Here is a 14,961-nt window from a genome sequence, read left to right as displayed (position 1 = left end):
ATATTTCACAAAATTTCTTGCAATGCAGAGTACTGACTACTGATCTAATCACTGTAAAGCTCAGTAGAAGTTTGTAATGTCTTATTTCAATCATAAATATTCCAGTTGTAAAATGTGACATTAAGGCTGATTTTTCCAAAATCCAGTCACATAATGTTATACAGACTCTAGCCAGAAGAACATACCGAATCCTTACACTCATAAGACACAAAATCATCAAGAGGTTCACATGACATTACGAGGGATTCACATAGTTCAGATGAGCCCTTCTTTAATGATTACACCAAACTTTCAGCCTTGAAGCTCTCCAGTACCCACACAGGCACAGACCTGCACTACTCTTGATTATCAATAATGATGTGCTTTTATGTACGTATCAACCATGCACATGGTCATGGTACCTATACTGTACAGTGAAATTGTGAAGAACTACATGTACACTGTAGATGAAATTAGTTAGTTATGTATACAAGGCAGCAGCTGTAAAGTTCAGTGATTGTGATAAACACTCAGTTAAACTGTTGAGTATATTTACGCTGTGTGTGAATGTTTATTATCATGAGGTGAGAATGTGTGATGTCTCAAAATGTTGGATTGAAAGTTGATTATTACAGGAGAAATGAACTTATAAATGTTATACTTGAAGAACACTTTTGCCAAGAAAGCGACTTTGGTGTTGATGAGGGCAGTGTGCTTGAACTTATAGAAGGTTGTCAGTATTCTATAGCTATCTAGGCCTGCGTCAAATGTGCCAGCATAATAAAAAGCATATAATAGGCTGGAATGCTATCCAGCATAATGATATAGGAGGATATTTCAAACTATGGAGCTTAATTCCATGAAGATAGATCGATATTCCCAAATAGAGCACTCAAATGCATTGTACATAGCTCCTTAGATATTGAAATACTCTAATAGAGCATTCACTGATTAAAATGTTCCAAGATGATTGTAAGAAATGTTGCTAGCATAATGGGAACTCTGAAGAGCATAATAGGTGGGAAATTCCTGACAGCATTCCAGCGACAATTTGAACATATCTGACTCAGGCTTATAGCTATCCATAATTATAAGTGCATATAAGCTACATAAATAGTAGTGTGTACATTTCAGCCAGCTAGAAGCACACATAATGTTAAGCGGTCTAAGGGCATATTTTGTGTATACATCATTTTCATCTAAAAGTGGCTGTGGGGATTTAAACTCGAACCTACCTCCAGATAGTCCTGGACAACATTAAAAACTCACAAGTATTTTATGCTTCAACAGCAGTTAGTTGAATAAAGGTGAACAGTAACTACTTTTAACTGCATGTATACATTACACAGCAGTCACAGTTACAAGGAGTGTACATAAGTAAAATCACGTGAAAAATTGAATGTGTGTATACCATAATTTTACATAGGGTAAAAACTAATTGAGTGCGTATACAGTAGCTGTGCTGTGACTTCTATAAGAGTCCACTATGAATAATGTACAGTAAATATCTGTTTGTATTTAACAGTTGGTCACTTCGTGTATTTGAAGAAGCAGTAATTCAGCAACATTGGCTATATCAAGGCACTTCAGCAGAGCCTTTGCGTCATTCAACTTTAGAATGTATTTCCATGCATTTTCATTTATGCTGTGAGGTAATGGCTCTTCAGCTATAAGCTGAGAATTAATGAAAAATTCAAGAAATAGTTGATGAAAGAGGTGGTGCGAGTAGAAAACTACATAAGGCTTATTTGTGGGGCAGCCTTCTGTTCCATCACCAACACACACTGCGATTTCTATTTCACAGGGAAAATTCATATTATTTAGTTTGCGAATGAATACATGTTGAAGAGTTGTATGGGAAGAAGACAAAGGTGCACAGTGAATAAAAATGTACGAAGGTATCTCCATAGTGCACAAGTCAAATATTTCCATTGATTTATAATGCTCAGGAGAGAGGTCCTGGCAATGTTTACTACAGAACAGAACTGTTCCATCACAAGCATGTGCAGTACGTCCAAATGCAGCTTCTCTTTGGCAGCAGTTCTGACAAAGAGTTCGGCAATACCAACACTCTGCATCCTTCTTACACTTCGTATCAAAATGGGGTAAGGATTGGTGTTTGTCCAATGACGATGCTACTCTATAGAGAAGAGATTGTATGCTACTAAAACCTTTGTCTTGTACGAGATCTTTCAAAACAGATGGGATTTTTTCTCGGGCAACTAAAAAGTCAACTCTTGGCATTCTATCTGGGAGTCTGCTATCATCAAAGAGGAACTTTTTCACCTCTAAAGTATCCAGTGAAAAGAATGCTCCACCACTAACTATTGAGTCTGGCTCATAGAAATACCACAGTACATATGGCTTAGATGGAGAATACACCTTATCATTTCCAATGGCTACAAAGAATGTACTTCCCATTTTATGCCCCCTAATGTAGTTTGCATGTAACAAAACTGTATGTCCTTTAGGTAAAATCAGTTGTCTCTTAGCATGGTTGATAGCAAACTGAGGAGGTAGGAAAACCGAAGTAGAAACAAGATCAATCTTCTTTAATGACAAGGTTCTATGAACACTGTCTGTAATCAATGGACTTGATGTATTCTGCTTTTTAGCATTACGTGAATCCAAGACATACTCCTTGGTTATGCTAGCTGTCATAATTATGTTTGAAGGATTATATATCTGTTTTACCTGCTTAGAACTTTTCTGATATACTGACCACAATTCTGCAGGGAAGTTCTCTCTCCGTTTAGATTCAGGAGGAACCCAATAAACCCCACCAGTCTTGTTGATGGCAAACTGAGAAAATTGTTGTGATAAGGAATTTGGGGCAATAGATACACAAATGTTCACAACACTTATCTTTTTGACAAAAAATGTTGGACTTACTGCGTTGCCATGACAGCAGTCATCCTGACCAAACATAGAATAAAAACCATCTTGCAAGAAAACTGTCATGTAGCTACCGCCAATTTCTTCTATCCCTACTGATGATGGGCTAATGAAAATATGTATTAATGGGGGGTGAAGCTCTATATCAACTTCATGATTCAGCAAACTTAATAAATACGTTCTACAATCATGAAGAACCTTCATTACCTCTGTGCTGTTAACAAAATCTTTAGCATCTAAATACATTGTGCGAAATATGAGACCAACACAAAACTGATACAGCCAAGGTCCATAATCAATGAATAATTCTTTGGGCTCTATTTTTTGCTTATTAGTACCAGTGTGTATCTTTTTAATAAAATCAGGTAAAAATTGTGTTTCTCCATGTCTACTAAGTAGTTCTTCACAGTCATGGCAAAGCATGTAATAAACCATTTCACCTGGTGATATCAGACGTTTTTGTGCTACTTTTATAGAAGTACCAGGTGCATATAATGTTCGTTTATCTTTACCAACCTCATAAGTAGATAAGCCTTGTAATACAGATTTAGATATTGTATGACTCTTGATCAGTTTTCGTTTCTTGGAATGATGCTTTGTAGGCTCATCTGTGGCAGTATCACATCTAAATGTAACATCCGATGGTGGAGATGTGGGAAATCCTAAGTCAGTAGTGGCCTGCTTACTATTGTTTGAATAATCCTTTTTAGCACTAGTACTACCACTGAAAAAGACATTTTGAGGATTATTAAGACATAAGTAACATCTGGCACAACTGTCGAGCTGGTTAGCTTGAAATATGCAATCCATCATTGCTCTGTTTAGCATCATGAATTCTTGTTCACCTTCTTGCAACAGGCCTTCATCATAGAGGTCTCCCAAGAGCTGAATGCATTGCTTGTTAATGGAATAGCAATCATCATATAGACGCTTTTTGACATCCTCAGTCAACATCGATTTATTGAGCTTTCTTTGGGTTTCAACGTAGGAGAAATACAATGCTTTTCCTTTGAGTACAAGAAAATCATGCTTTAAAGGATTATAGAGTTTAATAGCTTCATCACAAAGTTTTACACACTGTGAGAAATTTTTCAAAACATAGTAACTATTAGCTTTGACTTTGTATGCATCCACACGTATTTCACAGTCATTTTGTAGCATAGTACACACACTGTCAATGAGATACACAAGGTGTTGGCCAATGTCACTACTTTTCAGTGAACTTAGTTCTGTTCTTAGTTCACACACAGTACTATTGCTACTTAAAGTAACAATGGAGGAACGTTCCAACAGTATCCACAACAAGCCACATGCTCCGGTCTTGATATTTTCACCATAAAACTTTAGCATTTGCATGATTGACATGATCACACTACCATCAGATTCCAATGCATTCAACAGGGTACCATCATCTCCATAGCTGACTGAAAATATATAAATCAGTGCATCCAATAAGCATAAAAGTGGTATTTCAAAATTGAATCTTTCTTCTTTACTAAAGCCCTTAACAGCACATTTGTTAAGCAAATTAACCAATACTTTAGCTTCTTGACTATTAAACCTGAATGCTTCATATTCACTTTCACTGAACAAGTGTATCAGGAAACCTGTAATGAGTTTTGAGACTATGCAAAATTCTTGGTTAGCGCTAGAAGCAAGTTGACTGAACAACTGGAACCAATTTCTGTCATGTAGATATGCTTGCATATCAACTTCTTTAACACACTGAAGAATGATGTGGAGGTAAATAGCAATAACAAAAGTGTTGAAATTAGTTTGTGCATATACTGATGATTTAGAAATTACCTTTATGTAATCTAACAGCAGTCCCATTTGTAAAATTTTCTGGCAAAACTGTGTGCTCCTCTGAGCCCATGATAGCAAGCACATAGATAACTTAATAAAACAAAAACCAAGCAGCTGTTCTTCTCTACAAAGAGCTTTAAATGCTCTATTTAAAAAGGAATGCAATGCTTGCAGATAGTCGTCATGTGCAATAATCACTTCCATAAGTGCAGCTTGCATGCTTAAAGGAGATCTACGCCAATACAAGTACATTTCTTCAATTGCCTCTACAAGTTGACAGTGAGAAAGACTTTGATAAAACATTTTGATACATTTATCTTCACTTTCTTGAAGCAGTATTGTTACCTGATGACAAATAAAATGCAATAACTGATCAAAACACTCCTTGACATTTTGTGCAGCATTTTGTCTGTTTTGCATAGTAATGATGATTTGGCTTAAAAACTTCAAGCAGCTATCCTCACAACTTTTAACCTGGTCTTCCAGTACTTGCACTAGGCCAAGAGACTTCATTTCTTCAGCAAATTCTGGTGATTGTAATAGCACCAACAAAAGTCGGCAAACACCTTTTCTCTCAGCATTGTTTCCATAATTAAAAATAAGCAGTAATGACACAGAAACTGAGGAGATTTGAATTACTTGTAAAAAATTGGCTTCAAGCAAGACAAAATTATAAAGAGAAGCAATTAATTCCACAATATGAAATTTCCACTCAAAAAGACTTCCAACAAAACTTTCCGAAGTTGCAGCTTGTAATATTGTTTCGAGCAATTCATCTAAATGTTCAGCTTTGATGAACAAAGGAAATAGTTCCTCCTTTTCAAGATTGTGAGCCATAAATCCATATATGACTTTTGCTTTAAAGTACAGTGGCAAATAGTTAGACTCCATCCATGCTTGAATGGCATCTCTCCAGTTGGCAACTCCTGGTAAGGTGTACAAGTAAGCAAAATCTTTTTCCTTTACACAGTTACAGAAAATGGTTGCAGCATTCATCATCATTACATTGAGGACCTCAAAACTTTTGTCTTCTGAAGTATCAAGAAAAGTTATGAAATTGCCAAGATGAACTAACAACTCCGTTCGCATAATTTGGAACCTAATTCGGATGTTTTCATTAGACCACAATGCCATTAAAGCCAATGAATGACTGAGGCAATTTAAAAACGCTTGATCTACCATTTTCCTGCTTACACAAATGCGCTTGATAACTTTTTCCACAAATAAACACATACTATCAACAGCTGCTATCAAATGTTCATTGGTATTAATGCTGCTAGTATCACTACTGTGCTTGAAAGCATGCCACATTTCTGTCAGTGACAATTGCAGCTGGGTACCATCCACATTAGGACTATTAAAATTTATCTGCTCAATATTTAAACATTTTAATATTGAAGCAATGATTCTTACAGCATTGCACAAAAGTTTATCTCTTTGATTATCACTTTCATCTATATCACCCAGAGGATATCCTTGAAGGGAATGCAAAGCATTAGCTACAGCTGCCTGTATGTTATCACCATTCTCACCATCACAAGTTCCTACAAGTTTTGTTAATAGGGAATCATAATCACATACCAGCTGGTCTAAACTATAATGCTTGCCATAAGTGCACAAAAATCTGCATATCTGTTGTATTTCTGTATTTCTATTACTTTGAAGAATCACTTTCAGTGTTTTGAAAACTATCATTGGCTTGTATATTACCTTGAGATATTCCAGACGATTTTGCAGTGACATTATCAGTACCTTTAAAGTTAAAGTATAGAGATTATTACAAATAGGAACACCAAGAAACTTTGATTCAACACACTCTTCTAAGTAACCAAGCAAAAATTTCTCATCATTTTCTCTTGGCTTTAGAAGCGACCCTTCTCCGATAAACTGATCTGCCAAGCAACAACCAATTAACATAGCAGCAACTTTTATATCCTGGCTTTCAAATTTTAACCAACGTTTAAGAAGTGCAACCCAATTTATATCTCCAGAAAAACTTGAGAAACTATCATCATTTAAAATGCTTATGATAATTCCAAGATTTGCTTTCACGAAAAATTCAGTGAACCAAGTGCATTCAAATGTAGCCAACAATTTAAGCTGATGAACTACTTCACCTAGTACATGCTTCACTAGAATGTGGTCAGTAAATCCTGATTGAGGATTGATCCAATTCAAAATATGGTACATAATCGGTGGTAAGCATGATAGCAACTTGTCATGCTTTGAGCCAATCAAACGCAATAGTTTTGTTACAATAGTGGCAAGGACAGCAATAATTCTTTGGACATTACGTTCTTTGTCATAAACCTGGCAGTCTGCAATATTCAGATGCACTATCTCTAGTAGTTTACAGAGTGAATCTACCAGATCATAATTCTTCTCAGCATTACTCTCCAAACTGCTCTCAAACTGCAAGCAGATTTTGTGCAATGTTTGGAGCTGAGTAACACAAAGTGTTTGCAAGTTTACATTTATTGTACTATCAATCAGACAGTTTATCCATTCATCATTCCCTTCGTCCAGAAAGACTTGCAAGATGTCACTGAAAGGCAACTCAGAAAGAAGAAATGCACTTCTAAATTCCTTTGCCTTTGCCAGCTTAAGTATAAACAAACAGGTGGTCGTTTTTTCTAATACACTAGCAGATACCAACAACGTTGCTAATGTTGGCAATATAGTTGAATCCGAAGCTATTACAGATCTATTGCTGGAATGCAGAGTAAACATGGACAATAGTTGAAGCAATTCAAAAGTGGTGAGCGAAATATTTGCCTCAGCAAGCTTAACATTACTTTCATTCGATGATGCTGCAGTGTTAAGCAATCCAAGCAGTAAAGAAACATCTACACTACTCAATTCAAAGAGCATTTTGTGACTTTCAGAAAGAGCAATAAACAGATGACAAGCAACAAACTTAGCCATATAATACACTGTTTTATTGTGACAGTTAACTAATGGGTTTAGTATGTTAAACCATTCTATTTCGTAAAATGCATACATAAAGTAAAACGGACTATCAACAAAGCAACAGTGAAGTAATTGAAGATGGATGCCTGAAAGTAACACAGCAGCCTCGTTGTTTCCTAGCATATGTGACAATATCTCCAAAGATGACACCTGAGTAAGCAACAGACCACTGCTAAGAACTTTATATCTCACCTCGTGATTAGCTTGTACACTATTAAGTATAACTTTTGCTGCAATGATCATACCATTTTTTAAAATTGCATTGCGTGAATAAATCTTGGTACTTTTGAAGATGAATGTAAACAGCATTTCTAACAAGTTTGGGTTTGACAGAATGCCACTCAATAATGCATCAATTTTCCCTTTATCATCAGACATCCAAACTGCAGTAATTTCTGTCAAAGTCTCACAAAACACTTCAAGAAGAGGTGCAACTATGGAACATTCTGGTGTACCTAGCTTGGAAAGGTTTATTATCACTAGTGACGCTGAATTTGTCGCTTTTTGTAGCAGCTCTTCATATATGTTACTGGAATTCAGTGTCAATTGTGAGTTCTCCATCTTGTTTGCAAAGTCATGTAGCTATAAAGAGCAAACAAAGGTATGTACTTTACATAGAAGCTACAATCATACTGATACAGTGCGATAGTACTGTATAGTAGGGACCACAAATGGTTAGGGAGTGGCCCATGAAAAAAATCACCAAAAAACCAGCCTCACTTTTCCCTGACGATGATGAGGCAGTATTGGTTACTTCTTATTGTTTTACTGTGATTTAGTATCGTGCACTATACTTCAGCTTGTTTCAGTACTTTTGATCAATGTGCTATATGGTCCCTACTCTAGTTGAAATTTCCAATGTTTTGTGTACTTGTTTATTAACTTTGTTTTGTAAAATAACTTATTATGACCGGTGTACCCACACATACCACATCAAAAGAAAGAAATGGCACCGTGTGCACCAGCTATCAATTATCGTCTGAAAATGAAGTATCCATTACGTTTTGTTGTCAGCTATGCTCAACCCATTACACAGCATTACAAATCAAGAACTGTTCGAAAAGCACCTCTGCAATCAAGCATAGCCACTATGAAAAACAGACTATTTCCGTTACGAAGGCAAGCCATCACGTGCTACCGCCATATTGACACCTTTCGCTGTTAGCAACGATGAATGGGACACAAAAGAGGACACTGGTAAGTTCATGAAGAGTGCATTGCACGTTCTGCGGTATGCCAATAGGCATGTATCCAGCTGAAGCAACATCAAACACTGAAAAATCAAGCCCGTAGCCTTTGCCGTTATCGAGTTATGCTTGTCTGAAGGCATCAGTCAGTTGCTCGGTCAGTCAGTCACTAGAAAATTCCATTTAATATATATTTTTTAAATTCCATAGCAACCATTTCGGGTTGATCTGAAGGCTTGTTTGGGCTTAGTTTTACCTGTTATATCCTTACTGTACATTTCCATGAGCACAGTAAGGATTTAACACTTTTTATTGATATCGTGAACTACTCCAGCTTTACTTTTATCAATGTGCTATGGTTCCTACTCTAGTTGAAAATTGCATTTTTTAGTGTACTTGTAATAAAAAAGTACTAACAAGCATAGGAAAGAACAACAAAAGGTGACATTTCCTTTCATAAAATGTACATCCCTTTATTTTACAAAAAGTAGGAAAAATAGAAATTTCATGTTGGATTTGGGATCAAAGAGAAAAAAATGTAGTGAAACAAGGGAATAGCTAATTATGTAGTGACACAAGAGAGGTTGTCTATACCTACAGATATACTAACGGATTGCAGTGTCTATTACTGTAGTATATCGGTATAGGCAACCTCTCTTGTTTCACTACTTTTAGCTATTCCCTTGCTTCACTCCTTTTTTAAAAACTGCTCCTTAATTTTTACTTCTACTTGTTTGTTTACTTTTTAAAAACAATAATTATGACTACTGAACCACGCATCAAAAGAACGAATGGCACCAGGCATACCATAAAATTCTGAATTTTTCATCTAAACTTATACCCCAACAATCCATTACCGAGTAGTGAAGGCATTATGCTTCATTTCAGCTATGTCCCACCCATTATTACATAGCATTACAAATGAAGAAGCATCTCTCCAGTTGCTATGGAAATATGGGTGATAAGCGTGATAGCTACAGTATAGTAAAACAGTAAACAACACCTTACATTGTTAGTGAAAAGAACTGGGACAAAAAGTAGGACACCATGGTACATACTGAAAAAGCACGTCTCGGGACAAAGTGACATTAACCAGTGAAGAAATCAAGTCTGTATAGCCTTATCCATTATTGAGTTATGCTTGGCTGGAGGCATCAATTAGTCGTACAGTTAGTCAGTCAGTCAGAAAATATAACAAAAAGATAAAATTTCATAGAAACTTTTGGAATCAGTCTGAAGGCATTTTTGAGCTTGATTATGTCAAACCAATACTGCCAAGCTGTCATGAAGGAAAAGTATGACTGGTCTTGAGTGCAGTAGTACTGTATGATGAACACTAACATTTCAACAAAAAACTATGAAAAGCTGGTTGGTACATCAAAATGTGGCTCTGTCAGATGCTTTGGTATGAAGAGGGAATGAATTATTAATACTGGAACAAGCTTTAACACAGTAGGACGTATGTACCCAATCTTGTTACTGTATTTGGTGTCCGCCTATAGTAAAATCTGAGCCTAGGCTGCCAGTTCATGGAAAGGGCATGATGGGAGCACTATGATGTTTCATGCTTTCTTTGGACAGTGGCTTTCAAATGTCACTGCAGCCACACAATTTGATCAACCTTTTCATAGTTAAACATGGGGGTTATAGTCATAATTCTTCATAATAGCAAAAGTAAATTTGCTCTTGATAATAGTGTAATAAATGATTGAGTCTCACTTCTCTTCTGGAAATATCGTGTCCAAAAGTTTGTGGTGAACTGAGCTGCTCTACTGATAAATGGACAAGCTCTACAGATACAGTAGTAACACACAATCCCTTAAAGTGGGTGTGGCTCACAAAAGAAGCTAGGCTGCTGTAGGACTAGACTATTATGTGGCAACACACATTCCATTGTGAAACTAATTAATTATATTCACACATGATCCAATGCATGCAGTCACACCCATGCAGATATTCTATAAAATGGGGATCATGACCCAGACAAAATCTGGGGGAGACACTGTATTGTATATAACCAGGCCCACTACATTGCACTACCTGTAACCTACCAGCCTATGACAAAAGTGGCATCGTTGTATAGCATCACTTAGATAACATCATAATTTGACAATTACATGTACAATATAATTACAAGGGGACAGTAGTGTAGTCTCAGGGTTACCAAGTTACTAAAAAAATTAATAATAACTGGAGCCCTGGCAGGACAAAAAGAAAAAAAGTTAAAATTGTAGCTGCTTATAAATATATCAGCAGTTCAACAGATCGGCTATATCCCATGATGCTGAAGCACAAGCATTAAATATTCTGTACGAATAGGAGATGACACATGAGTTTCTGCTGAAGTAGACAATGTATTGTACTCTTCGGTAGATGGCACACATTGCTAAGTCTTGTAACAGTCGCTGGCATGATATGGCCTAGACAGCCAACTTCAATTGTCATAAGATCGACCGAAAATCCAGCATGTTGAAGGTCTAGCAGTAACGAACCATAGCAATCTTCTTACGGTTCCTTGCAGCCAAAAGGTGATGTTCAGTATTAGTGACCACAGACAGTTCTAATAGCATGATGGAATCTGTGGAAACCAGCACAAGATCAGGTCTGCTTAGAGTAGTATGAAGTGGAATAGTATTTGGGTGACTAACACTAGCCTGGTAGCCAGAAAGATCAGCATAAAACATATAACAAGGTGGTAAATCTGTTATAAAGCTCTGAACAAAAACCTACAAAACAGAGTCCTGACGCCAAGTATATCTCCCTTGATCAAATGTAATGGAACAACCAGTTAAAACGTGGTTGGTTGTAGGTTGAGTAGAGTGACAAAGGGTACAAACTGGACTATATAACAATTATATTCCAGTGAGCTAGCTAGATTCAATGGTGTGGGTAAGGTGTCGCAACCGGCTCGCAATAAGAGAGAAAGTTACTTTTCAGTTTTTTAAAAGAAAGTATTAAACAATGCATATCAATACATACGTATGTATGGGATATGTCAAATCAAGTATTTTCAGGTGGTCACCATGAAAAATTTTCAAAACATGGAACAGGTATTAGATTTATTTAATGCATAAATCTAATATCTGTTTAATATCATTTTTAAAATCTCAGCTTGGTAAAATAGGCTGATCATAAAATCTCATCATTCCTTGCCATTCATTGTCCAATGCAAAATGCATGTATTTTATACTACATAAATTTACAATCTTTAACTCACAAAATCTCTACAGTACACCATACAATCAAAGAAAGCCGTGAAGTCCTAGAATTTCTCTATCTATTATTGACCGTACAAATGGGAAAAGGTTGCCATAGCGACAGTTATTTACCGCTGATAATGACAATACGCATTCCATACATTAACTTATTGGAAAATTTAATTATCTCAGCGGGAAAATCCCAATTTACAAGTTGTTATCCTCAACCAAATTCGCTAAGTTTGGTATCATTCTACACAATGAAGGATGCTTAATAATACTCCGACCGTACATATTGTTAAACTACAGAGATATGTTGAAAAATGTGTTTTTACGGGCATTCTGAACACGTAAATTTTAAGGCTCCTTTTTAGCTTCCCCTTCATTACTACACAAAGAAATTACACATGAATCAAATCGCCTTTCATCGAGGAATCTGATTAACCAACCTTCATGTCTGTCAACCTGAGTACGCAGAAGTTATGGCGCCTTGTTTGGAAGACGGTGTTATTTTATACGAAACGGGTGTAATCTATTCGGAAATCCGGAATACCTTATATTGAAAAGTTTTGGTATGGCATGGTTCTGTAAAATATTACATGGACTGTCTAAACTTTTACACTCCAATCATGATCATTGACCTATGAACACAATCAAAATTTTACAATTCCTTCCTCCAGAGCTGAATTCTGTCTGTCTGAATATTTTTACCCTCAACCATCAAATTAATTATGGAATATCAATTTATATATACCTCAATCAATAGTTGGCTCTTAGCTATCTGCTCACCTGACTATATAGCTCGAGCCAGTATAGCTAGTGTCGGCTGTGTTTTTATACTCATCTGTGAGTTCTACATAGTGATAAATAAACCATCTACCGGTCTACTCAAGCCAGTCACGAACATGTCGCTAGTGCGAGATTCATTGCGAGACTGATCTCGTCATAACCGGCCAAGTCCCGCCGGGTCGAGATCGCGGATCACAGTGTCTCCCCTTTTGATTTCAATACATTATGATACTGCTCTTACTTGTACAAAGCCAAAGTTTTTCACTTTCTTTCATCAATCGATGGACCAGCTCAACTGCGAGGACCCCAAGGACCCCAATCTCACTGCTCTGAAATCTTGAAAATAAAAATGGCGAAATAATATACGCATTATGCGCGTAAACTATCCGTAAATCACCAAGGGGATTTTTTCATTTCATGGAATCTTCATACATGACATTATTAATTTTAAGTGGATGCAGCCACTGATCTGGATGCAGAGTGCTCTTTCATCTGAAGCAATTCGTGTGACTAACTAGCCACAGCAAACTGAGATTAGCTACTGATAACACTACTGAATGTAGATAATAGATTCTGGTATTACGGGACATGCAGGGGTAAATATGGATCGCATTGCTTAGTGTGTTAAATCCTGCAGATTTAGGAGTAAATGGATAATACCTACTCAGATCATCATAGATAGTGATCATAAGTCAACCACAAATCTAATATTGGAAGACTGCCAATGATATGTCTTTGTACCACTCACTATATGTATGTACCAAGTCAGCTAATCTGTTCTAACTGTCTACAGAGTCCCTGCTACCCTTTATACCATAATCTAATAATATAGTCAACATACGTACAAGTACAGCATCTCATAATATCCCATATGTCTCATAATACACACACACCTACAGTGTTCCGTCATACAGAGGTAGGAAAACTTTTGAAATTTTAGGACTGTAGTTTATGGGTAGCTACACCTTTCCCTATTAGTAGTGTGAAACACCAGGGTTATAGATTTAGGTGATAGCAATGCTTTGAAGGGCCCTTTGAAGTTAAACGTTTCATAACTACCACTTATAGTAGCTATGGTTTTTTACTAATGTCGCAATACTTATTATGCTATAATAGTGATGCTGAATTAATAGCTACAATATACTGATGTTGTTATATAGTGATTTTGAAAACACACTCACCCAGCAATGTGCTATAGCTATTACATTGATATCTGGCTGGCTAGCTACCCAAGTGTTCTGAAATCTCCTCGAGTCCTGTTTGCTTTTCAGGTATTGATGTGGCATGGTAAGTCTATCATTGCATTAAGCAAAGTTTCTACTATAGCTACACATTACAGTACATAACACAAGCTGCAGGCCCTCTGCTGTAGCTAGCTACAGCCTTAATAAATGTACCTGGACAATTCATTGACCTCAATAATCCTAATTACATTGACACTTTTGCTGCACTATGCAATATCATACTTTGACTTTGAAATACTGCATACCTCAATTTGCACCATCATTATAATTAATTTTTAGCATCAATATGAGTGTCAGATTAAAGACGTTTTAGTGCATGTATTATCATGTCCACAAATGATATCAGAGTTGTTCATACCTTAGAAAGTTACCTACTGGTCATGCACTGTATGCTCTATTAGAGATGACATGTAGAGTTAAATTTTTTAATGGGTCATAAGAACTCAAAAGGTAAAATCTATACCATCATATGCAAAAGTTGCATATACGTAACGTTATTTCTAATGGAGCATTACAGTGTAAGGGATTGTGAATTGAGCCAGACAGACGCATCTGAGTAAAGTGACTGCTATCATGTCACAACTGTGCTGTTGATATTACACTACATTGTTATAACTATACCTATACTAGTTTACTACATCTCACAGGTTGATTCTTAGTAGAAATACATTCAGTGGTGATTTTAGAGTTGACATATAATAGGGGGCTTAGCATGAAAGTTGTTGTACGGCGCATGTATAATCATAGTCAACGAAGGTAGCTAAAGAGATCAGTTATATGTGCCACCAGACCAAATCAGACCTAAGTTTTGATATGGACGCAAAACTGTGTGGGTTTGTTCTAAAGTATGTATGCCCCCTGCTGTAGTATATTAAACGTTATCATAATGAGTGA

At 36.4% G+C, this 14,961-nt stretch overlaps 1 protein-coding gene across 1 annotated transcript; it reads right to left on the bottom strand.

Moving 5' to 3' along the window:
• Positions 1–1,349: 1,349 nt before the first annotated feature.
• Positions 1,350–13,185, bottom strand: LOC136257472 (uncharacterized). Its single transcript, XM_066050692.1, has 2 exons — positions 13,065–13,185; positions 1,350–8,232 (listed from the first exon to the last, which is right to left on the bottom strand). The coding sequence occupies exon 2, from the start codon at positions 8,209–8,211 to the stop codon at positions 1,498–1,500; it is 6,714 nt and encodes a 2,237-aa protein (XP_065906764.1). The 5' UTR covers positions 8,212–8,232; positions 13,065–13,185; the 3' UTR covers positions 1,350–1,497.
• Between the last annotated feature and the right edge of the window lie 1,776 nt (positions 13,186–14,961).

This window comes from Dysidea avara, chromosome 6 (assembly GCF_963678975.1).
Source record: "Dysidea avara chromosome 6, odDysAvar1.4, whole genome shotgun sequence".
NCBI classification, from domain to species: Eukaryota; Metazoa; Porifera; class Demospongiae; order Dictyoceratida; family Dysideidae; genus Dysidea; species Dysidea avara.
Note: the sequence above shows the minus strand (reverse complement) of the source record. Positions and strands in the feature narration are given on the sequence as shown.